Source organism: Lipomyces chichibuensis (genome assembly GCF_038497645.1).
Source record: "Lipomyces chichibuensis strain CBS 12929 unplaced genomic scaffold V1513scaffold_10, whole genome shotgun sequence".
Classification (NCBI taxonomy): domain Eukaryota; kingdom Fungi; phylum Ascomycota; class Lipomycetes; order Lipomycetales; family Lipomycetaceae; genus Lipomyces; species Lipomyces chichibuensis.
The window spans coordinates 305672-329920 of record NW_027117462.1 but is presented as its reverse complement, the minus strand read 5'-3'; the positions used below and the strand labels follow the sequence as shown (position 1 = coordinate 329920).

General features: G+C 47.8%; 11 protein-coding genes across 11 annotated transcripts; 4 read left to right on the top strand and 7 right to left on the bottom strand.

The window, feature by feature from the left end:
* The first annotated feature begins 332 nt into the window (after positions 1-332).
* V1513DRAFT_398294 (uncharacterized protein) lies at positions 333-1761 on the top strand. The gene is made up of 2 exons (XM_066895432.1): positions 333-520; positions 577-1761. The coding sequence occupies exons 1-2, from the start codon at positions 412-414 to the stop codon at positions 1689-1691; spliced, it is 1224 nt and encodes a 407-aa protein (XP_066754382.1). The 5' UTR covers positions 333-411; the 3' UTR covers positions 1692-1761.
* Positions 1674-4261, bottom strand: V1513DRAFT_442486 (Sec1-like protein). The gene is made up of 5 exons (XM_066897674.1): positions 3945-4261; positions 3693-3895; positions 3618-3637; positions 3054-3568; positions 1674-3007 (listed from the first exon to the last, which is right to left on the bottom strand). The coding sequence occupies exons 1-5, from the start codon at positions 4012-4014 to the stop codon at positions 1812-1814; spliced, it is 2004 nt and encodes a 667-aa protein (XP_066754381.1). The 5' UTR covers positions 4015-4261; the 3' UTR covers positions 1674-1811.
* Positions 4262-4667: 406 nt separating this feature from the next.
* V1513DRAFT_424585 (uncharacterized protein) lies at positions 4668-7770 on the bottom strand (the record flags this gene model as incomplete). The annotated part of the gene is made up of 4 exons (XM_066896083.1): positions 4668-5233; positions 5283-5665; positions 5715-6015; positions 6075-7770. The coding sequence occupies 4 exons, from the start codon at positions 7768-7770 to the stop codon at positions 4668-4670; spliced, it is 2946 nt and encodes a 981-aa protein (XP_066754380.1).
* Positions 7771-8206: 436 nt separating this feature from the next.
* Positions 8207-9369, top strand: V1513DRAFT_463738 (uncharacterized protein). Its single transcript, XM_066899981.1, has 2 exons — positions 8207-8624; positions 8672-9369. Exons 1-2 carry the CDS (start codon positions 8391-8393, stop codon positions 9032-9034), a joined length of 597 nt encoding a protein of 198 aa, XP_066754379.1. The 5' UTR covers positions 8207-8390; the 3' UTR covers positions 9035-9369.
* On the bottom strand, positions 9265-10787 carry V1513DRAFT_442478 (CDP-alcohol phosphatidyltransferase-domain-containing protein). Its single transcript, XM_066897673.1, has 4 exons — positions 10566-10787; positions 10266-10460; positions 10057-10169; positions 9265-10004 (listed from the first exon to the last, which is right to left on the bottom strand). The coding sequence occupies exons 1-4, from the start codon at positions 10687-10689 to the stop codon at positions 9732-9734; spliced, it is 705 nt and encodes a 234-aa protein (XP_066754378.1). The 5' UTR covers positions 10690-10787; the 3' UTR covers positions 9265-9731.
* Positions 10788-10869: 82 nt separating this feature from the next.
* V1513DRAFT_442476 (aminotransferase class IV-domain-containing protein) lies at positions 10870-12111 on the top strand. The gene is made up of 2 exons (XM_066897672.1): positions 10870-11889; positions 11946-12111. Exon 1 carries the CDS (start codon positions 11029-11031, stop codon positions 11839-11841), a length of 813 nt encoding a protein of 270 aa, XP_066754377.1. The 5' UTR covers positions 10870-11028; the 3' UTR covers positions 11842-11889; positions 11946-12111.
* On the bottom strand, positions 11774-14389 carry V1513DRAFT_442475 (nucleophile aminohydrolase). Its single transcript, XM_066897671.1, has 4 exons — positions 14123-14389; positions 13953-14065; positions 12501-13645; positions 11774-12447 (listed from the first exon to the last, which is right to left on the bottom strand). Exons 1-4 carry the CDS (start codon positions 14175-14177, stop codon positions 12033-12035), a joined length of 1728 nt encoding a protein of 575 aa, XP_066754376.1. The 5' UTR covers positions 14178-14389; the 3' UTR covers positions 11774-12032.
* Positions 14390-14501: 112 nt separating this feature from the next.
* On the bottom strand, positions 14502-16537 carry V1513DRAFT_442471 (WD40-repeat-containing domain protein). The gene is made up of 2 exons (XM_066897670.1): positions 16462-16537; positions 14502-16409 (listed from the first exon to the last, which is right to left on the bottom strand). Exons 1-2 carry the CDS (start codon positions 16475-16477, stop codon positions 14611-14613), a joined length of 1815 nt encoding a protein of 604 aa, XP_066754375.1. The 5' UTR covers positions 16478-16537; the 3' UTR covers positions 14502-14610.
* A 14-nt stretch (positions 16538-16551) lies between these two features.
* On the bottom strand, positions 16552-18186 carry V1513DRAFT_25215 (iron permease FTR1/Fip1/EfeU). Its single transcript, XM_066894483.1, has 3 exons — positions 18047-18186; positions 17195-17991; positions 16552-17140 (listed from the first exon to the last, which is right to left on the bottom strand). Exons 1-3 carry the CDS (start codon positions 18094-18096, stop codon positions 16857-16859), a joined length of 1131 nt encoding a protein of 376 aa, XP_066754374.1. The 5' UTR covers positions 18097-18186; the 3' UTR covers positions 16552-16856.
* Positions 18187-18675: 489 nt separating this feature from the next.
* On the bottom strand, positions 18676-20529 carry V1513DRAFT_377549 (uncharacterized protein; the record flags this gene model as incomplete). The annotated part of the gene is made up of 1 exon (XM_066894954.1): positions 18676-20529. One exon carries the CDS (start codon positions 20527-20529, stop codon positions 18676-18678), a length of 1854 nt encoding a protein of 617 aa, XP_066754373.1.
* A 1948-nt stretch (positions 20530-22477) lies between these two features.
* Positions 22478-24176, top strand: V1513DRAFT_377468 (DDHD domain-containing protein; the record flags this gene model as incomplete). Its single annotated transcript, XM_066894951.1, has 3 exons — positions 22478-22661; positions 22714-23680; positions 23879-24176. 3 exons carry the CDS (start codon positions 22478-22480, stop codon positions 24174-24176), a joined length of 1449 nt encoding a protein of 482 aa, XP_066754372.1.
* Positions 24177-24249: the final 73 nt, after the last annotated feature.

Below are 24249 nucleotides of genomic sequence, written 5' to 3'. Positions count from 1 at the left end.
CGCTAGTAACGCAACCAGTGGGCCATCTGACTTCACGATTGGCCGGATCGCAGCCACCTAATTGGCATGCCATTCGCAAGAATCGTGTGAAGGCAACAGGTGTAGCAGCGGCTTTAATCCAAAGTGCCATTTCACTGTCATTTTTGGCTAACATGAATCGCAACTCTACCCTTGGAATGCTAATGTTGTTCCGAGGACAGCACCAACGATCCGATACGAGCCAGTCCCACCGCAAAAAGGTTCAAGGCAAGGGTTTCGTTCCGCGAAATAAAATGACTTATACTCCGGGTAATTCACAAACTATTGTGTCCTGTTCATTATTGTCCATTAGTCCCAGTTATTGAATATACACTGTGCTGTTTTTCACAAATTGCAGCTTTGAATATTTGCCGCCACATTGAATGTTCAGAGATGAGTATATTCCGGGCGGTCGTCCGGCCATTGGCACCGCCGATACGCAAACCGAGCGCAGCTCTACTTTTTCCAGTCTCGCGGTATTTCAGCACAGGTCTCGAAGAAAGTATTTCGCAATCTTGCACCGCCTGGCCGCGTATTGGATAACTGACAATTTTGTAGTCGAATATAAGCTGCATCCTCAGCTCCTTGCCAAAGCACAGTCTCTGCGGACCGAACGTGACAAGCTATCGAAATCACTGACCGATGACGGCTACGATCCCGCAAAAGCTCTCGAGCGGGCCCGTTTAGATGGGCTAGCAAGTAACTTGACCAGGTATGAGCAATTTGTACCTACCCTTGACGACCTCCACAAACTGTCTGTCTCGGAAGACCCCGAAGCGCTAGAGCTTAGAGTGGACGTATTGGAAGAATTAGAAGACATCAAGCATCAATTGCACGAACTTACAAATAGAATCAAAAAGGCTTTAATTTCAACTCATCCTTTTGCTTCATATCCGTGCATTTTGGAATTTCGACCAGGCGTAGGTGGCGCGGAGGCCGCCATCTTCGCCAAGGACTTAATGAATATGTACGTCTCATACTGTACTCTCAAGAAATGGCGCTACTCAATTTTAAACGTGAACGAAATTTCCGGCTCAGACGGCATCACGGAAGGTATGCTGTCAATTGAAGAGTCGGGGGCCTATGAACGTTTTCGATTCGAAGGAGGGGTCCATCGTGTCCAACGAATTCCTGCTACTGAGTCAAAGGGCCGCGTGCATACATCTGCGGCTGCAGTCATCGTGTTACCGCAATTGGATAGTGGAGGTGAAGACTCAAACGAAGCAGAGCGATCATTCGCGCCTGGAGAGGTCAGAATCGATATTATGCGGGCTCGAGGAGCAGGAGGCCAGCATGTCAATACTACGGAGTCGGCCGTCCGGCTGACACATATTCCTACCGGTATCACTGTATCAATGCAAGATAACAGATCGCAGCACAAAAATAAGGCGAAAGCATTCATGATTCTTCGTGCACGACTAGCTGAAAAGGAGCATGCCGAGAAGGTGGCTCATGAGCGACAGTCGCGATCTTTGCAAGTAACATCTACAGACCGCAGCGACAAAGTGCGGACGTATAATTACTCACAAAATAGAGTGACAGATCACAGATGCGGTTTTACGATGTATGATTTGGATGGATGCATGGATGGAACTTCGTTAGAAGTTTTACTGAATAGAGTCGAGGAATGGGCGCAGGAAGAAGAAATGAAGAACTTGGAAATCAAGGAGTAACACTTGTAGATAGGTACGCACATTTATGTAAGATATGATGCCAAATTGAATTATTAAAGGTACAAATACACGTCACGCATGATCCTAGTAAACTACATGTAGCATTCACCTGCATTATCTCTAAGCGCGTCCCAACTCCGCCAATTCATCAACGAACTGTTTTGGCGTGCACAACTGCGTACTGCCATAAACGACCCGCTTCCCAATTCGCTTGGCAAACTCTTGCAGGTTTCCATATTCCAAGAAATTCCCACCGCCAACCGTGAACACGACCGCTTCTGAGCAGCTGGTGCGGTTACGTGGAGGAGGACGCGTCAAAGCGCCGCGAGCCATTCGCGGATCAAAGTACAAATAATCCTCCGTCGTGGATGAGCTTCCGGATCCAGGGTCCATTATGCTCTCCACCAATCTTGTAATGGTCAAATCCTTGCGTGAAGGAAGGAAATTTTTTACTCCAGAAATCAAGTTTTCAAATCCTCCGGACAGCCCGCCATCCTTTAGACGACCAGTAAGTCTGTTGGAAATACTACTAAATCCTCGAAGAATGTTGTCGGCCGAGCCACCTCCGGCAGATTGCCCCAACGATTGGCCTGCATTCGATGGCGCGCTGGCCATCATGGTCATTCTCGTGATCTCTCGCACCCGCTTGATATATGCTAACGGTGATATATCGCAACCAGCAGCAACTAGAGCATGCTCGTACTCAGCCATATCAGCGGCCGAGATAGTTGTGTCAAGCGAAATGTAGTAAATTAAGAATAATCGAAGCTTATCTTCAGGATGCTTTCTTTCAGGATCATTTATGGCCTCTAGAATAGTCTGCTTTGGCTGTCGTGTGATATTCTCTTCCATTTGAAAGAACGTGTCCAATCCCCGCTCCTTAATACCCTTGAGCAGCGCAGTAGCGATATTCATATGCATGTCCAAGGTCTGCTTTCGCGCAGTCAACTCTGGCAAAGCACTGATGGCTGTCTTCAAATGCTGGGCATTGGCATTCAAATCTAACTGACTTACATCCTCAATCGAGTTAACACCTGTTGCAGATGTTATCTCGCTCGTGTCGTGCTTATATCGAGTCAGCTCAGCGTCAATATCTTCGGCTACTTGTGGGAAGGGAATTGCTGCATTACGCGCCCAGAAGAAATCTTTAGGATCTAAATCATATCCTTTCTTGGAGATGTTTCCGTTGCCGTCATCGGAATCCACTCGAATTCGATTGAGTCGCATTTCCAGGACGTCATGAATAAGAGACTGATATGTCCACGAATGTGAAAGTAGAGGGACTAGGTCAACGTTCCGGTCAAAAATGATGAGAACTATTTCGTTAGCCCATTAGACTAAGATGGCAAATAGTGCACATACCTGGTCGTTGGAGATTCTGAGTCTGAGTATTAAAGGTGCTATCTCGAGAATTTATCACAAAGTCTCGTAACTTCTGATCCAGCTTTTGCGCGATCATTTCTGCCGCATTGCCTCGTGGGCATCGGATAATTGGAATTTGGCCAATTGTCACCACTACCGAAAACAATCCGATCACTACCTTGTCGATAATAGCCTCAATCTCCTCATCCTTAACCTTTGGGCTGGCAAGCGTCGAATAAACTTTATCAAGTGCTAAACTGAACGAATCGGGTTCAGTGACAATAAAATTAAGATACTGGTCATACACCTGAGTAATCATATGAGTGGTGTTGATATTTTGTGATGCAAAGTCTTCGAGAAGAGATCGCGGGATAGACGAGATGAAATTGATGTATGCGGATTCATATAGATTTTGATTCAAGTCTTGGGATATTCTTTTGACGTTATCCGCATTTGGCGATACAAAGTAGATTGCCGGAACATCTGGAATCTGATACCGTTCCGAGTTGAGTAGCCTGGACGAAGTTAGCGCATATCGATTAGATTATCTGCCTTGTAGCTTACATATGGACTGTAACTCCATTCTAAAATAAGATATTAGCATCAGCACTGGTATTAGCAAAGATTTATGCCGCTTACTTGAAACAAATCATTCACCCTCAACACACTAGAGATAATGTCTTGGCCAAACTTATCAAACACTAACACTTTCCAAATTGGGTCATCGTTATTTGCAGAAGATGTAGAATTTTCGGATCCATTTGCTATAGGGACATCGCTTCCAACTGCACCAACGCTAAGGGGCTTATCCTTGTTTAAATTCAGAAACCGCTCGATCGCAGCTGCACGCTTTCGTTACTACCAATCTACCCATTTAAACAAAGTACGAACCTATCTGCCGGTCACGAAGGGTCAGATTCTTCGTTGGCCGCGGAGTAGATGACGGAGACTGAAGCGCCATTGGTGGATCGCTCTAACACGATGGTGAAGCCGAGGCCACTGATGATTGGTCCGTTGTTATTTCGCGCTGTTGTGACGAGCCTGGCGCCCTTAAACGTTGTCGTAGCAAAATGAAAATGGATAAACCAATACCGGGATCACTACAGATGCAAGACGCGAGTGATTGGCGAATAGTTATAATATGCGCGTAGTTGACAGAAGATGCCAGTTTTGGTGTCGTGTCAAGTTTACTACTAGAGATGTCTCGAGACGCCGCGACAGCTTGACGGCACTTCCCAACCAGAAATTGAGTGCAATTTATTACACATCTCCAGCTCATCTAACCAGAAATTGAGTACAATTTATTACACATCTCCAGCTCATCTAGAAACAACCGGCAATGGCATCGCCCGAACTCGAGTTTTATGACAGTATATATTATCAAAAAATGTTATATTCAATCGTCCGTTTATAGTACAATATTCTTGTACACCAGAGCCAAAATACATACATCGATAACTGCAAACTCTATTCCATCAAAGCTGTTAGGCACATAGATAGTTATAGTACACAGGATATTATATACACATAAATACAAGGCCATAAGACAAGGAACACCCAGCCCAAATGCTATGCTAAAAAATCTAACAATACAACATCATTCGTAACGTGCGACTAACTAGAAGAGCCATTAGCGGCTGTTCCAGCACCGTACAATCCACCAGCTGCCTGTAACATCGCAGCCAGAGCCGTGAGGTCTGGCACTTGCTGGTGCGTGCGCGATTGAGGAGCTTGCACCTGTGGTGGCTGTGCTTGCGCCTGTGCCAAAAACGGGAGTAGAGCCTGTAGAGTGGCAAATCCTTGCGCCGCAGAGGGTGGTGTAGATTGAATAGGTGCTGCTGGCGTTGTAGCTGCCGTGGAAATTGAAGAAACAGCCGCAGGATGTGGAGAGCTGCCGTTATTAACAAGCAACATCATCCACGAGAGTCGAGTAGGCTGGGGAACCGGCATCTCCTTTATTCCTGGCGAGTCATCCGAACCAAGGTCTGCCTCATTTTCCGGTTCCGATGGCGAGTGTGGAATATCTGCTTCAGTGAAGTACATAGCAAGAAGGACATTGGACTCTCGTTCTTTCTGAATATGTGCTTCTGGACTCTCTGGTAGTTTGCTACCGCCATGACGAAACATATTTTTCTCCAACTCTTTCTCAGTAAAGCGCTCGCATTTGGCGAAATTAATGTCTATAACTGTTAATAATGTTCAACTTCGTGTAAAGAAACTCGCACTTACCAATTGGGGTGTACCAAGGCAGTTTCTCGTCCTCTTCCACCTCGTACTCAATATCTGCAATGTGCTGGCCCTTCTTGAACGCAGCACGGCCTTCAGAAATATCGAGCTCTCTAGCATTACGGTACCGCTCATGAACTGTGTCACTCACGTTCAAGGCACGCTCGCTAGGGTCGGTCTCGAAATATCTAACTTGCACAAGGTCGACATCCGGACGCCAGGCAACAGTTTTCCGCTTCTTTCGTGGACGTACTGGCTCAGGTGTTGAGCTTTCTGAAACGTCTTCTGATTTGGGCCCAGTTCGGAATGCAGTGAAGAGACTAGAAAACCGAGGCTGTGCAGCCGGAGGAGCTGGCGTTGAGGGCTGAGCAGACGGTACTGATTTCCTAAGTGGCATTAGTTTGATCACCAATACGCATTCAGAATTGGGCTTACTTCTCCTCTGCAGGTTTCGGAGCTGCTGACTTTGCAGGAGGGCCAGGCTTCTTCTGTAGACTTTGGAAAAAGCTGGTATTACCAGATGGTCGTTCAGCCTTGACTGAAATAGATGTAGTATTACTCGCAGCCGGCGTCTTTGGAGTCGTCGTGGTAGAAGTAGCGTGTGATTTCTTCGGAATTGTAAAACCAGAAAGTTGGTTTGCTCGAGGAATCTGAACCTTTTTGGCATCCACCGCAGATTTGCTATCCGCAGAGTCTGCCGCCTTCTTAGGCGATCCCGGCTTTTCTGGCAACGTATCTGTGTTTGAACTTAAGTTAGCAATTCAGTCTCGCTGAAGACTACGGAAAAGATAATACCTCCCACATTCTTCGCTCGACTCAGAATTCTTCGTGACACTTCCTTGCATGCATCATTACCCTTTCCTTCAAACAATAATAGCACCTTTTCCATTTTAACTCGCCTCAGTTGCTCCAGGCTGATGGGCATCCTCGCCAACGCCGCTAAGACTGGTTTCGCACTATCAAATCGCTTGGTCTTATAATCAGTCACCAACCAATTTCTAACTCGTGCAAGACAAAGATTGTTCTCCGATAGCGCATTCCAAACGTCTTTACTAGATCCGGTCAAAATTGTCAGCTGGCTCAAGTAGACCTCGCGCAAATCAAACTTTGTTTTCACGCCGTATGCCTCCTCCGGAATAGACAACATGATTTCGACAAGACGGTCCGTTAATAGCCGCATATCATCCATCAAGTTTCTAAAAGCGGTGGCTACACGCAGACGTAATGCGGTAACTGGATCTTTTTCCAGAATGATAGACAACTCCTTCGGCTTCTCAGGAACTGGAGGGGATGGAGTGGTTGTAACAGGTGCTGACACTTCTAGCTGCGATGATAAGAGAGTTGCTGCTGGAGCCAAACTTTGGCCCGACTGTAGCGTAGACTCCATATGTTGTACCAATCCAGTAGCAGTATCCATCGCTGTTGGAACAGCTGGTAACTGCGAAACGGTCATCGAGGTAGGATCAGTGCCAGTAGTAGCAGTTGTCTTCTTAGTTGCCTTCTTCCTAGGTGGAGGTCGATCAGCTGATGCCGCCGAGGCAGCTCGCTTTGTCGTTTTCTTCTCAGGTTTCGTCGCTTCAGCTAGTCCGGAAACTGTGGACGCAGGCATTGGTGGAACCGGCCAATGTGGGACAGACGTGTTGTCGGCCTGATGAATGTGGAGCGAGGGCAGTGACACATCCGCCGGCGAGATGGAAGATAGCGCGCTAACATTGTCAATTCCCTGCGACACAGCCTCTGATGCAGCATCTTCTCGCACAGTGCCAGACGAGTCCCGATAAGAATTGTAAACTTGAGGACTCAGATACTGCGTCGACTGCTCCCCATTGAGGAAGGACGTGAAATACGGTAGCCGGACCTGTGGCTGCTGGTACGTCGAAACCGGCGCATATTGCTGCTGATTCACACCGTTCAGACTTCCGTAGAATTGAGTCTGATCCAACTGCAATTGCGGTGATGGATGGTTTTGTTGAAGTTGTGGACTTGGAAGACTAATGTGCGTTTGCTGTGGCTGGGATGACGTCATCGGGTTCAATCTGTCCAACTGGCTCGCAACTGAATCTGTCTGTGGCTGGGGCTGTGGTTGGTAAAGCGAGGGAGTCGAAGGCGCCATAAAAGTGTACTGTGACGGAGGTTGTTGCGTAACTGACACATTGTGGCTCATTTGAGGGCGCAATCCAAACATATTACTCGACGGTTGTGCCGTATATGCGTCGTAGGGTTGTGCGGACTGCGCAGCAGTCGAAGTCCTGCTACCATTGTATGAGCCGAAAAATGATTGCATGGGGGAGTCGGACAGGTAGTTTTCGCCATCTCGTAGCATTTGAGACTCTGGAGCAGTGTACTGTGGAACATATCCGGACATCGTTGTGCTGTAAAGCTGCGGTTGTTGTTGTTGTTGTTGTTGTTGTTGTTGTTGTTGCTGTTGTTGTTGCTGGTGCTGCTGTTGTTGCTGACGACGAAGGAATTCTTGGTAAGTCGGGTTGTCCATTGCGAATCCACGCTGTATTACGTCTCAACAAGGGTTGCAAATGTGTAGGATAGATATCCAACCTTGTATTCCCTGAAATTGCGACTTGAAATGCCCTTTGTCACAAGAGCAATTGTCGCGACAACGAAGACGCGAATGACTCGTCAACACACAAAGATAATCCTTCGTGGCAAACTATCAAGGGAAGGAGCGCAACTTGATTTAATCAAGATAGCGAAACAAAACAATTGACTGTCTTAGAAACCCAATCGAGATTTCTCTGACAATCAGGAAGTAGGTAAATTTACAGATGCCGTTTGATGGCAATACTTTAGTCCGTATCTTTCGAGCTCTATTAATAGAAGCTCGCATGTGGCATCATTCACCTCCCAAAAGAAAAGTAAAAGTTAAATGATAACTAAAGGATACACCCTAACGGAAAGCGTTTGTCGAGAGTATTGCGGAATGTCCTGATTACAAGTAGAGAGAGAGAGAAGGTTGCAAATCCACGCGCAAGGAATATATCAATGTAACCTAACCCTGAATCATTTTTAGGAGGACACGCAGATGAATTGCCTCGAATAGTCGTAAATGACGAATTTATCGAAGGTATATACAGGATTGATGGGCCTAACTTGAAAATGTCGTTCTCCGGTGCACCAAAGTCATCGCGCCTAAGGCGATTTCCTATTGTTGCTGGTATCGCGGCGGCAACGATGGTGGCATCGTTGGCTTATTACTATTTGTCTGAACCACTGTCACAGTGGTTGAACACAAGTTCGCAGCAACCAGACAGTTCACTGGATACTGCTGGGATCAGCGCTGCGACGAAGCGTAGTGGAAAGAGAAAAAAAGTGGCTTTAATTATCTCTGAGGTACACGGCAGAAGGCATTGTATCTAGCAGATCGCTAACATCCATAGACTTTTGCTAATCAAAATTTATTGTCGCCGTCCACACAAGAAGTCGTTGATCTGCTTATAATATATCCGACAAATCTCTCCGCAGTTTTATCACTCCCATCAGTGGAAGAATTACAGCGTGCGTATGTGGCACATCCGACTCACGTGTTCTCGGTGTCCAAACTTGAGTCAGTCAAGCCGATACTACGACACATAGCCTTAGACGGAAAGGACCCAATTACTATTGTTGTTGCGGACGGAAACGTGGACCTTTTTAAGGATGATGAAAATATTGCAAAGTATGTCGGTGATGTCGTGGCGATCACCGGATCGCCCGAGGCTGCTGAGAAACAATGGAGGCAATCTATTGTAGGCCTATCGTGATCTCCAGAAGGGTGGGTATTTGCCAATCACCGTTTTCGACAACGTTGTTTCAGGACCCAGGTAATAAGCGGTTAGCGAGATGAGAAACTTGTAGCAGGCATGCTCGAGATATCTCGTATTGCTATCAGTAGATCGATGGTCTCACTTTGAATTGCTCCATACCGACAATGGACGTTCCTTTGCTCGGCGGGCGTCAGCTACAGTTTGTATGACAGGGAGCTCAATTCTTACTTGATTTGTATCTATTGAAACAAGAATACTTTATAGAGACTTATTTACATAAAATATGAATTAATACATTTACAGCAATAGATCGTAGTTATCAATTCAACAAAAGCGAAAATTACTAATATGAATACAACTGACCCAATATCGAAATTGTTGATAACAAGAGAAATTATATGATTCGCAAGCCTATAATAATTTTAATTCCTCTTATCACATCAAGCCATTCGTACCCTACTTTCTGGTAACTCGCATTTCAAACTCCATTTCATGCATCGCCAATATAAACAGTTGATCTACATCAGTCTGTATATCTCCAATATTAAAGTGATAGTACTAGTCCTGCCACGGGCTGTGCACCCGCTTGGAACACAAGATCACTAACAAATGCTACAGCCCATTGCACCAAAATTTCATATGTCGTCGATCCTCGTGTCTATTAAAATACCCAGTCTCTAAAACCTTCTAGACCTTACTTATTCTTTGCACTCCCGGCGGCCAACTTGCCATTGCGCTCCTCGACGTCAACCTGAGCCAAAACTTGTGCAGCCTGAACCATCTGGATAACATTAGTACACTGCTTGCCGAGCCACAAGGGAAACGTGACGATCGCCATGATGGTGGCATATGACAGCGGAATGCCGTAAATATCTCCAAGGTACGGTGGAGTGGCGGGTGGGAAACTGTACAAGTAGAGAGCAACAAAGAACAGCTCATTAGCGGCGCAGAAAATAAAAAGGACGCGCTAAGACAATTAGCAAATTTGCAACTTCACAGGGAATTTTCAGCTGACTCACGGTATTTGTGTAATATAAATTCAAAAACCATCCTCTTTCTTTTCCGACCTTCTTGTGACTCTGCTGACCGCTGCCGAGCATTGCGACCATATGCATATAATGCGATGCCAAATCTGCAAATCTCGTAAGCCCTACACACTATCTGGATGCAATCACTAAGATTCCACGACAGCTCCAATTGATTACCAACCACGATGATATGTGCGTACCTAAACTAATCAACAGCTGGTAAAAGATAGCCCAGTTAGGATACCTCGAAGACAAGAAGCAAATGAGGCAGGAGGTCGTGCAGCGATCGGTGACCATATCGAGAATGGCACCGAATTTGGTGGATTGATTGAATTTCCGAGCGGCTGCCCCGTCGAATGCGTCTAGCAAGCATGAAACTACATACAGCCACGTGCCTAAGTGATCAATTAATACTCTTCTTATATACCTTTCTCTTCGACCGAGTAATATATATCAACTGTCAAATTGGAATGTAGACGTTCAATGCAGTGGACACATACATATCTTCGGATGGTATCTCATGACGGCCAGCGAGCCCAATGCGAGAACGACGCGGGCATATCCGATGAGGTTAGGAATGAACAGAAATATAGTCGTCGTGGTAACCGGTTTCTGATTAGCCATCGTGAACAACGCGACTATTGATGGTCTTCAAATCGAAGTGTCGGCTAATGTCGTAGGACTGCGGATTAATGGCTGGTGGCGGCTGCCCTTCGAGCAAATGAGCCGGCTAACTTCGACGCAAGTGTCACAGAATGTATGCGCTTACACCGGTTCGGCTCTGCCGAAATGCCGATTACGCCGCGTCAATATGACGATAAGACGATGTGTACGAAGGTTGATGATTGAATGTTTATCAGAATTGTGCCAGATCTGTCTATTCTTTCATAGACCTAATTTATATTTACTAGGTCTTAGAAAGCCGCTGGTTTTGCAACAGCATCACAATTTAAATAATACGCAATGGCAGAGTCCGACCCAAACTTCTGCGTAATGTCGGCTATAAGGTACGACCCATCTCTATTGTTCTCGGCGTCTCCGTCGTCTGTGGGTCCCGAGCAGTTCGCAACATGCAAAGCAGATCTCGATCCCCGTCTATTTTTTCTATTCCCACGGCACGTCTTTCGTTTAAACGCAGCACATGAATACTTTTGGCCCGACATATCGAACGCGAAAGGTCAGGTAGTGACGCCTGAGGCATTGCTAACTGCCCTGTATTCTGCAGTCGGCGAACCAGATAAATGTTGGCGATTACGGACGCTTGTGTCCAAGGATGGCCATATCAAAGTTGAAGCAAACGAGGTTGCGGCCCGCAGCGATTTATTCTCTGGGTTGAGGGACGACACGAAGCCAGAGACGTCATGGGTCGTCTACCTCGATTCGGAAACGACACCGCAAACATCAATTACAATGTTCAAGACCTCGAATCGAGATCCATATAAAGCAGCCAGAGAGCGCGTGCTACCGGCCGGATTCCCACTCAGCGCAAAGGTTGAAGTGTTGCTCTTCAACGAGAAGGATCAAGTAACAGAAGGCAGTCTCACAAACGTGGCATTCTGGAGGAATGGCGAATGGATTACGCCATCGAGCAATGGAATCGGCGGCCTGCGCGGCTCGGTCAAGGCTGAGCTGCTAGATAGAGGCTTATTACGGGAGATGACGGATGACGAAGCGGTATTGAGGGATAGCATTCAGGAAGGCGAAAAGGTGTTGTTGCTAAATGGCATTCAAGGAGTTACATGCGGATATATCAGACTGGGCCTCTATCGCGACTAATTTTGGGTTTCGGGAACTACCATTATTTTGCAAAATGCAATATCTCATGTAAATTCAAAAACTCATTATTACATCATATTTGCGATGATCTAAGACATCATTAGTGACGACACTTTGTCTTTACATATGGCATTGAGAATTACTTTTGTTAACAACCAAACCCCAAAAAGCCAGCTCACTTCATTGTACAATTAGTCATAGTATGGGTACGACGCACCATCACCACGCGGGTCACTACCCGCGCTGTGGACGGTGATACCGTTGTCGAGCTTCTTAAGTCTAATAAACTGGCCACGGCCGAACAAGGGGTCGTATCGCTTCTGCCATGTGATTTCGTGGCCTAACTCCTTGAGCTCCTCGACAACAGCGGGATCAATATCGCCTTCGATGTTGACATCTGTGAGGGTCACTCCGTCGACGACACGCCCTGGAGTGATACAGACACGAGGAGAGTCAAGAGATTTCTGTTCGTCAAGGCCAAAGATAGAATGGTTCAGAAGCACCTGGAGGTGGCCTTGGGGTTGCATGAAGCCACCCATAACACCGTACGCTGCATAGATCTCGCCATCCTTGGTCAGCATGGCAGGAATAATAGTGTGATATGGTCTATCGAATAAGTTAACAGGCAATCAAATATAAATATCAACTAAAAAGCTCACCTCTTGCCACCCTCCAGGCAGTTGAGAGCAGTTTTGTCCAACACAAAGTTGACACCACGATTGAGAAGTGGGAAACCAGATTCCTGAGGGACGATACCCGTGCCGAAGAGACCAGCGACGGAATTAATGAAGGAGCAAGCATTGCCATCCTTATCGGTAACAGACAAGTAAACGGTGTCAGAGTCGTTCGCTGTCTTAGCAAGACCAGGAGCATACTGAGGTTTAGCCTTAGCGGGATTGAACTCAGCAGCACGCTTCTTGAGGTAGGCCTTGTCAAGCAGCTCTTTAACGGGAACCTTGACCCGCTCAGGGTCTGCAACGTACTCCTCTCCATCGCGGAATGCGATCTTGAGAGCTTCGATGACCATATGGAGGTATGGAGCGGAGTTGTGTGCCCACTCAGATGGAGGAGGGACATGCTTGTCCTCGATCAACTCTCGGATAACACCGACGGCGATCTGGGCAAGAAGACCCTGTCCGGTAGGTGGGCATTCCCATAGAGTGAGACCATTGAAGTCGATTGAGATCGGCTCCACGAAGGTTGAGGTGTGCGACTTCAGGTCGTCAAGAGTCATGACACCTCCCATCTCTTGGACAATCTTGACAATGCGCTCCGCAACGATGCCCTCGTAAAATCCGGCCTTACCGTGCTTGGCGACCTCCTTGTAGGTGTTGGCTAGGTACTTGTTGACCCAGAGGTCACCAGTCTTTGGAGTGGTTCCGTCTGGCATGAGCATATCCTTGCCGTTGGGAGAGTTGGACGTAATGATCTGGTATCCACGATACCACAAGCCGGCGGAGATCTCACTGATGGGCACGCCGAATTCAGCATACTCGATGGCAGGAGCAAGAGCATCCGCGATAGTAATTTTGCCAGAACCCCAGGCCTCGATCGCGTCCACCCAAGCTGCAGGGCCTCCGGGCACGGTAACACAATGGACGGAGTTGGGGGGTAGTTTGTGGCCGGTGATACCTTTTGACGCGAGGTAATCGATGCTCAAGGCAGCGGGCGCACGGCCGGAGCCGTTTAAACCCTTGAGGGTATTGTCCTTTGCATTGTGGTAGAGAGCGAAGACGTCACCAGCCGGGGAAACCATGTGAGGCTCTAGGACGGTGAGAGCAGCAGCGGTAGCAACAGCAGCATCCTGTTTAAATTAGCTCTTGAATACCAGAATCAAAAAAAGTCCACGTAGAAGATGTTCAATTGCGCTACGTCCTGGCCTAGCCCGATGCCGGTGGCCCGCGCCAAGCAGTTCACAGTGCACTCTACAGACACAGTTGACAAAGAGTGATGCAGACTGCTACAAACTGTCGCTACCACTAATATATCAACTGACTCTGCGAGACGTCATGGATCCTGCGACATTTTTTGGAACGCGCTGATAAGACGCCTTGGGCACATGAACATCCGGCAATAGAGCACCAGACACATTTGACGAATAAAATACATACAACCGCATTGCCACCCATTCTTAGGATCTTCAGACCCGCGGCCGCAGCCAAGGGCTGCGTGCAGGAGACAATGCCCCTGGTCGAGTGAACGACTGACCGTCTCGAGCTAAACTCTTGAGTAATCGTCAGTCGCGAGCAGCTGTCAGTGGTTATATTTACCAATAACTTACTGAGCTCTTTCGAGTCGTCGATTTCGAGGAATTTCTGGTCGATGGACATGCTCATAACCTGGCGAGATATGTAGAATTTTACAAACGAGAGTGCTCGAGGGAAGTGGGAGAGCAAGGTGGTGGAAAGTCGTCGTCTAAGAAATGAATGTAACTTGGGCCCGGAGAGGACTCGGAAGCCGGGCCGGGCAAAGAATCTCAACTGTCAGATCCATATCAATATTTTACTTAATTTGCTACTCGATCGAGGCTTGTGCGCAAAGATATTCTTTTCGCATATAAGCTCCACGCTTAGCTCAGAATACTGGAGATAAGAAGCAGGCACTAAGTCATAAGTCACAAGTCACGCGTTAGATCACACAAACTCGGCTTCTCCGTCATAGTCCGGGGAAAAATTCGTTACGAATGAAGTACAAAGCATATGGCAACCATCGGGTGAATCAAATCTACATAAACTAGTATTCTAGCAGTCTATCCAAACAGTGTATAATCTACAAAATAACATTCCACCACTTGACACAGGCGTCCGCTCCAATACTGACAACCTTGTCGTTTCCAGCCCAAGCCACGCCGTTCACACCATCCTTATGCGCTCCCAATGCCTTCACGTTCTTCGCCGGCTTGTCCACGCTGTAAACAAATATATTTGTATCTAATCCTCCAGTCACCGCATACTTTCCATCTGCCCGCCATTCGATGCTTGTCACGCGCGCAGTATGGAACGCCCATCGCGTGGTAACAATACTACCGTCAGCGGCATTCACGACTGCTATCTTACCAGTCGAGTCGCCAACGGCCAACAGCAGTCGTCCCTGGTCATCGATGCGTGGAGAAAAGGCCAATGCACTAACAGAGGCGCGCGACGGTGGGATCTTTGTCGATGTGAGCTTAAGATCAGGTGCGGTCAATATCGTAACAGAACCGTCTTGCGCTCCAATGGCAACAAATGAGTCCGAAGCGCAGACTGAAGTAATCGAGTTGCCCTTGTATTTAGCTACGGATATCAGTTCAGTCGTATGTGTATAAACCGCGTCCTCAGTCGCAAGTACAAGATAGTCGCCAGCGACAGCAACTCCTCGTGGCTGCGACGGCGCCGACAGTGACAGCGATGTGAACTCGGTCCCGCTAACGGTCTTGACTGTGTCATCCCACCCAGCCGTATATATCTTTCCGCTAGCCTCAACTATGCTAGTGACGAGATTACGGTGTCCTGAACCCGCAACCACCGTTGAATCGCCTGTCGAAATATCCCACTTCACCAAACGGCCATCATAGCTGCCGGTATACAACGTCTTTCCATCTGAAGCGACCTTCAATGCCGTAATTGCTTTTTGATGTCCATAGATAGTCCGTGTAGGCGTCGTCTCTCCAGCCGACAGGTAGTAGAGATCTCCAGATAAAGAGACAGCAACGAGCTTGGCCGCGGTTGTGAAAGTGACGCCTACTAAGTGCTCACCCGTAACCACATCCCAAGTATACAACTCTTCAATACTCAGATCCTTGTATGCCCACAACTTGACTCTTCCATCCGTCGACGCAGTTGCAAATACAGGCGTGCCGTCCTCTTTCTTCCCTGCCGCAACACCAAGAATACCCCCTGTATGGGCACCATCGACCTTCGCAAGCACATCACCTTCCCGACCATCATACACTACAATCTTTCGATCCATCCCGACACTAACTACGTACGCACCATCAACCGCAAACTTCACGTCCGTCGCAAAATTCGTATGCTCGCCGCGCACTGACTTCGCGAACTTGAACGGCGGGCCCGCCAACCACACCATCGCACTATCATCAGCAACTGTTGCCGCCCTGAATGGGCGCACATTTCGGATGTCTACTGCATTGATCTGCGCGGAGTGCCCCGCAATTTCACCGACGCTATTGCCGCTGTCGAAAGTAAAACAATGGCCGTAGCGTTCTTTGCCGTCTCCGACCGCGATGATGCGTTTGCTGTCTGAGTCCCACGCGAGGTCGTTAATGCGGCCGGAAATAATGGCAAAATTGCCCTTCACAATTTCAGGATCTTCTGTCGTGGACGACGAGTCGAAGACCTTGACCGTACCCGAAATGTCACCGGAAGCAATATAATACCCCGACGGCGAGAACTTGGCAACACTAGTCGCCGCAATGTGACCAGTAAATTGAGTAGATAAGGACGGCTTTGAAAGCGAGCGAAGGTGGATCGATTTGTTACTGGGATACACTAGCCGATCAGATCGAGGGTCGTAGGAGATGTGCAATGGTACGCCCTTGGAAGTTGTCGGCAGTGCAGCCCAAAGGGATTCTGCGAGGTTAGGCTAGCCCTTCCTGACAGTAAGAACAAAAGAAATAGTTACCTCTAGTAATCGACATTGTGGCAATTGAGTATAGTAATGAAAGAGAGAATGGTATCTGGTGCAGGAATTGTTTGAAGCCCGTAATCCCGCGGTCCAAACAAGCGTCAACATATTACGTCTTTGGGAGACCCTAGCCCTCAAGTCAGGGCATGTAGTTCCTGGATAGTGAACATATTGAACAACCAACTATCAGAATTATGTAACTCCGTTGGATTGATATCTATATACATGTGCAGTACATTTACTCAGAACGCCGAATAGAATCACCACGGCTTGCAATAATGGGCGGACAAGACATCTAAAATAATATACCGCAAAAGTTAGTCATTACACTATAACACGCATGCTATAGAAAGAAATTATAAAACCAGAACCCAGAACGCTTCGTGAGATAATCATGACCTTGCATGGCGCGATACTCCACAGCTAGATGACGACTCCGCAACAATTTCAATTTCTTCCTCAGTTGAACTACTCGATGACTTATCGCCCATGTTGTCTGTATGGACACCAATTAAAGGATACCTCAAGTCCGTGTCGCGTTCAATATCCTTTAATTTCACAAATGGTAGGTGACCGTAGCTTTCTCTAAATGCCAAGAGGCACACCGCTATTATTACACCAAGCCAGTAAAAGTTATACGAAATTACGGAACCATATGTCGCAGAGTTCTGCCATCCTGTAGATATGTATTAGAAAGACATGTACGAAATCAACCGGCATAAGCACGTACCAAGAAGACCTTGGAAGATCATCCACCAGTCATCGGTCAACGGATTGCAGCAATTCACATGCCATAGGCTTTTTCGAATATCATAAGATCCAGGACCACTACCAGTTTCCGCGACATTTCCGCCAACAAGCTGCGACCACTGATAATTTTCAAAGTACCAAGTCGCACGGGAAATTAACCCCGCGGCAACTAAGTATAAGAAGCATGTCGAGATGGTCAAGAAGACTTGGATCTTCACGCGATTTCCTCCTTTGTAAATAAAATATCCGACTCCAGCACCACACAAGACACCCACGAGAACTGACAACGGGATAGACGACGGCGGAGCAGAAAGCGAGACTCCGCCAATGAACACAATAGCCTCAATACTCTCTCGCAACACAGTGACAAGAGGGAGGAGACCCATGGCATATCTGCTTGAAAGCGAACGGATCGAGTTACTGTCGCTGTGAGCAAACGATTTTGCCAATTTTACGTGCCATTTTGCACGCATTTTGTTAAGCCTCAGCATCGCCAGTCCCATAATCGAAATGAGTACGCTGGCGAGCGTGCAGAACACACATTCCCAAATATCCTCTGTCGCGCCCCAAATGTCCTTCCCAAATTTGTACCAGGCCGCAATGCACGCACAACCTAGGATCAAGCAAATCGTGAATCCTAAGCCGGAACCTATCCATACTTGACGGACTAATCGGTGATAGAGCCATGCATCTTGGGATGATCCGCCGATGCCTTGTTTAAGGAATGTGAGCAGTACTGAAATGATTATTGATACCTCGAGTGTTTCACGGAAGAGACTAGATAATAGTGTGTGAATAAACTGTCGACACAGGGATATACTAGAACACGTGCATGAAAAACACAGAGACGTCAAAGTAGCTGTTACCACTGTTTTGAGCCATCTGTCAACGTTGTCAGTTGGTTCCACACATAGAAGTGTCCAACAAAACTATTGAGAGCAATAATAGATCATATATGATCAGTGTGATAACAAAGGATCTCTGATTTGATGCAGCTATTGTTGCACGTTTCTGTTATTTGGACGGCAGCCGATACAGCAGATTTCGAACTTCGCCCTAACCCTATGGCCAAACAGAAGTATATTGGCTGGATGCAAGCTGACCAAAATTGCTTTGGTGTTGACATAAATCGAAGTTAATTCCGATAATTATTGTTCCTAATTCCATATTACAACCATCATTGGATCTGTACAGCGACAGCCAAACACCCCTGCATATATGCGAAACGGGTGGGCTCTCGGATTGGCTCGTGATAAACATGTAGCAGGTCAAAGTTCGACCATAATTCATGATTATAGGATTAATTGACGCATGTTACAACGTAACCGAATAATGCTACACTCCCAGTAACCAATAAGATAATAAATTAAGTCAATTAAAACGCCAAATCCATGAAACGAAACCACATAGACCCAAATGACATATTATTTGCAACCTCTAAGACTACCGACTTCCGTTCTCCTATTTACTTCCATCCTTAGACTTCCGTCTGGGTTTGTTGGATTTACTTGATCCGGATGGCGCGACGGCTCTGTTGATGGATTCCTTGTCTTCTTCAGTGTAATTGATGAAAACGGCTCCGGGACTTGACTTTCTTGCCGGCTGTGTGACGGGAGTGTATGCATATATTGCATTGATGGAGGGCACAGCAGTAGCTGCACTAAATGTCGGGCACCGCGACGCGGTAGGTTGCATCGCGAACGAACCTTTGTACATGGATGACGGAACGAAAGACAGCGGCTGTAGTGCCAGTGACTGAATGGGAGAATTGTCGACACTGACGACTACTTCTTCACTATGAGTCCGACCCTCGTGCACGACGTGTCTGAATTCGTGAATAAATGGATCTCGCGGTCTGCTGGGCGACGACGGGGAACTGGTGATCAAATCACGAAGCCGCGTTGGCTCTCTCGGCATACTCCGCGACACTTCGGAAGTACTATCACCAATCAAAGTTTCCTCACTGGCGCGCCAAGAAAGCGTTTGCGTCGAAGTAGGACGGCGAAGCCTCAGGTCTTGAGCGGCGGTGAGAGTCTGTGTAGACGCAACCCTTTGAAGCTCCTGGTCCCGATTGTCTGTGAGTGTGACCTGGTCATCATCGAGAGCAAAGACTTCATGTGATCGCTTACGTGCAGGTTCTCGGTTTTGCGCAATTTGCTGTTTCCGAATATTTCCGAGGGATCGCTTCCTCAACGGCAAGTTGCCAGACAGACCTTGCTGTTTCTGGAAGTCTTCGTGAGAACGCTTTCGCGACGGTTGCTGCCCTTCTTCTTGTTCTGGTTGTTGTTGTTGTTGTTGTTGTTGTTGTTGTTGTTGTTGTTGTTGTTGTTGTTGTCGAAGTTCATCCTGACACTGTAGCACGGCTACAAGCTCATGCTGATCTCCCAAGTCGACCGCAGAATGAACATGATGCGAGAAGTACGAAGGCTGTGCGAGCATGAAGAGCGGCTGATACGAATAATCCGGCTGAGCGGCGTTATGAGAGAAGTCGAAATATTCTGCTGTGCGATCCTGTCGTTGGAGAAGAACTGGTACACTGACGGTTGCGTCTGATGGTGCAATATTATCACCCTGCTCGGGAGCCATTCCGTAGCTCAGAGATATATTAACAATAGGCACGGGTACAACTCGTGGCATGGTAACCTCTCTTTCTGGTATCGCTCCAATATTCGTTTCATGATCGACCATAAAGTCTGAAACATCGAGGATGGGTCCATCGCTATCGGAGGTGGACAAGTCGGGGGTAGAATACATCGCATCGAAATGATTGTAATCCATTGCCCCTTCCTTTACTGTGGCGGGATCGGATTTCTTTGCCGAAGACGCAGGTCGTCGAGATTTGCGGGAGGTATGCGGGCCCAGAGAGAACAAGGGGCTAAGGCGACTCGCAAACGACGAAAAGAAGGATTTGACATTCACTGTCTTGGTGTGCGAAACTTCGCCGAGCTGGCAGGGAGTGTGCACATGCAATAGAGAAGGGTCGAGAGAGTCAACTCTTGAATTCGGACACGGACTCGAAACGGGAGATGGACATATCATTGTGGGAGCAGAAACATTAATGCCTAGGCCAGCTGGACCTGGGCTCGCTGCCCGAAGTGCGCCTGACCCCAGCAATGTTGTCCTTGTCTTCGACGCATTTTTCCTTGTCTGCGGTCGGGAAACACGCCTTTCTACGGCGGCGGCAGCGGGCGCGTCATCTTTGCTGGCGATGCAATTGACATCGGTTACTGTGGAGGCTAATCGCGAGCTGAGCCTGCCTATTCGTCGCTCGGACCGGAACGGATGGCGCATGTTAGTGTGCGTGGTAGCCAGCATATCTTAAAGAACACAATCGCAACTCTCAGCGGCGACGATAACGACGACAAATTGGAGACGGCAAATAGCAAAGATTGACCCAGAACGCTACTCATATACCTTGACTCCGTCCAGCCTCCTCGCGTTGTCTGGCTGCCGAGTGCTGTCTCTTGCAGCGACCTAGTTAAGGTCGGCGTGCGGCGCACGATGTGCCTATCTGGGATACCCAGCCACTCCGAGCCGCACCTCGATGCCACGCCACTGATCGTGGCTGGCCCAAAGGCTGTATTTGGCTGCACCGCCGCTATCGGTCTCAGCCTCTGTTTACGTCCCTAGCAGACCCTTGTGGCTGTAAATTTGCCTAATTGGGTCAGACCAGCCATATTATCCCAATACTTCTGCCACACAGTCCATGTCTACTTGGACCACGACTAACGAGCTGTCATGAAGTGTCGGATTATGCTATCGGAGATGATCTTGGCGATAATTAGCGAGTCTGTACTATTTTTGGCTGCAGTCTTGGCCAGATCAGTTCATCCGTAGGTTCGAAAGAGAAAGAGCAATTGTATCTATAACTATGAATTCAGAAGCTTTAGCATTAATATTAAAATCTATAAATCCACTGTTGCTACCCTTGATCCTAGAGAAGCTTGATCATCATAGTTCTCGATTATGCACTTGTTGCCAGCCGGATGTTCCAAGTTCTTCCAATATTAATACCACAATATGGCAATTACTTCACCTGTAGCATATTTCTACTATATTTTCAAAATGCTAGACCATTGGCTAGAGACCAAAACTATGAATATCCACTCAGCCATACTGTAATAATTTTTAACAGCAAAATGTGTTCTTGAAGCAGAAATGTGTTTTGTGATGCATTTATGAAACTTTGCTTGCTTTCGACGTGACGTCATCGCCGTCACGCGCAGATCATCGGCTCCTGATCCATATCATCTCTGCACATCTCTAGACAGCCATACTCATTCATTCATGCCTCTAAATTTCACCACAGCAATTCGAGAGGAAAATGCCGCCTTGGTTTTTCCACAACGCAACCGCGCCACTCGACGACCCGTCTGCACCGCTTCCTGCGCCATCTATACCGGCCGCATCCACGATTCCGATCGAAAAGGAGTCGTCATGGGTTCCATTCACGCCCGAGGACAACGCACGCCTCGAAGCCGCATGGCACGCGACATACGTCTCCAAAACCAATGTTGCCATGAGCGAGGAGGCCAGTGGCAAGGGCAAATGCAAGACGAAGCAACCCGCCGTCAATGTGATCGTCGGCAAGGCTCGGTTGTACGCAGTTCAGTTCATACCGCAGTCGCCAGAAGAAGAGAATGCGGATCCAAAAGTTGAATGTGATTGGGAAGAGGTTTTCGGCCAATGCGTTGCGAAATTGATTCCCGTCTACTGGCATGCCATGCACGACACTGCCCATGTCATCCGCGCGACATGGTTCTACACGTCGTCTTTCGGCATCAAAAATCCGTTGCAGCACGGTGATCCGCGACAGTATAGATTTGCATCGGCGCCAATCGCCGACCTGTCCATGGCCGCGAAGCTGGAACGCGGCTTCTTACAGATGGAACCGTGGTCATATGGATACATCTCTGAATTGAGAGGCGTCAGAAAGACTGGCCGTGCAGCAGAAAACAAAATCAAATTGGTGGTGGCTGATGGATATTCAGCAGTCTACTGGCCCCTGCCTCCTGACCTGCATCTGTCCAAACGATCGGTAGCAGGAGATAATCGGATTGAACAGTTTCGTAGGGATATTCCGAGCCATCCTGACAGACCTCGGGTAGAGGATAGCTATGCCAACAAGCGCGACGGATTCGCCGTTTTGATCCCCGAAACGGTCATCGTCAGGACATTCGCCGGTCGACGCTCTGGTGTCGGCAGAGGTGTTGCGTGGGTGCTCGGTGCAGTTGCTCGTCGTGTTGACAGCGTGGAAGTGCGCATGCCTGGTCGCGGTGCCGAAGGTGTTGTCCGACGAGGGTTTGACTATGAGGAATGGCTGCGGGCAGGAGGTAGGGGACCTCAAGGGCAGTGGAACGCGAATGATATCGAGCATCTAGTTTTGGTTGTCCATGGCATTGGCCAGAAGCTCTCGGAGCGAGTGGAGACCTTTGATTTTACCTATGGTATGGACTACGCATTGATCTGTTTAATTGAACTTTGGCTAACGCCCCGTAGCAATCAACACATTCCGTGTACTGATGGCCAAGCAACACGAACTTTTGTCGACCACGCATTCCCCTGCGGCAGTGCTGCCAATCAACTGGCGTCGCAAGATCAACTTTGACTACGACGACGCGACCTCGTCCGGCCAATCGGAAGAAAACAGAGAGGCTCCAATCCACAGAGCGTTCGCTCTGTCTGACATCACACCGAACACTATTCCTACGGTCCGTAACATCATATCTGACGTTTTACTGGACATTCCATACTACTTGTCGAAACATCGGTCCCGGGTACTTCATGCTGTCGCGGCGGAAGCGAATCGAATATACAGACTATGGATGCGGAATAATCCTGGTTGGCAAGGAAAGATCTCCATCATAGGACATTCTTTAGGATCAGTTATCGCTGTCGATATTTTATCCCGGCAGCCAACGGTTCCACCACCCCTAGGGTCCCAGAATGAAAACCTGAGCGAAGAGGACGAATTACTGCTCGAGTTCCCTGTGCGAAATTTATTCCTTGCAGGAAGCCCCGTCGGGTTTTTCTTATTACTTAATCGCACCAACTTGATGCCCCGGATAATGTCCAAAACGCGCCTGGCCTCCATAGTCAGGAATATTCCCAATACCGACGACTTAGACGACGAACACGATCCCGGCGATCTCGAGCCCGAAAAGATTGGCATCAATCATGGCGGCGTGTACGGCTGCCTTGCCGTCGACAACATTTACAACGTGATTCATACGTCGGATCCGATTGCGTACAGTCTGAATCCATGCGTGGATCCAGAATATGCAGCCAAATTGCGGCGTGCAATTCTTTCTGTGCCCATTATTCGTAGAGGAATTTTCAGAAAATTCTTTTCCTTGAGAAATAAGAACCCTGACAATTCGCTCCAACTATGTGCGAGCGAGACCAAGCAGAGGGTCGTCGACTCTGCGCGATCTACAGGGGCCAAGGTTGCGACGATTGCAGTGCAGTCTACCAAGCCGAATTACAGTGCAGGTGAACGTATACAGCAGAATCGAGAGGCGTCTAAAAAGAAGCCCTGGATTGCTGAGGATCGACGTGGGATACTTGAAACTGACAGCGAAATGGATGCTGACGATAACGGCAGCGATAGCAGTAGCCATGATTTCGAATTTTCTGAGTCTCGACGGCCGCCATATAGGGCAAGCTATTCGTTCACCCGTAGACCGAGTTCGTCGTCTAGAATTCCGCAGACTGAGCTTGAAACGAGGGATTTCAAATACGAAAAGATTGTCCAGACACGGATGCATTGTCTGAACGAGAATGGACAGATAGATTTTGTCGTGCAGCCGACTGGTGCGCTAGAAAACCAGTACATCAGCATTTTGACAGCTCATTCGGGATACTGGGAATCAAAAGAGTTTGCGTACTTAGTGGCATTGGAGTGTAGCAGACAAGAAGGCGTAGAAAATACATTTAAGTCATTTAGAGCAGTACGGAAGTGAAATTTTTGTTTTGGAGTTGGAGTTCCATATGTGTTAACGATTGATAGAATTATTCTTGTTGAATAGAGTTGTG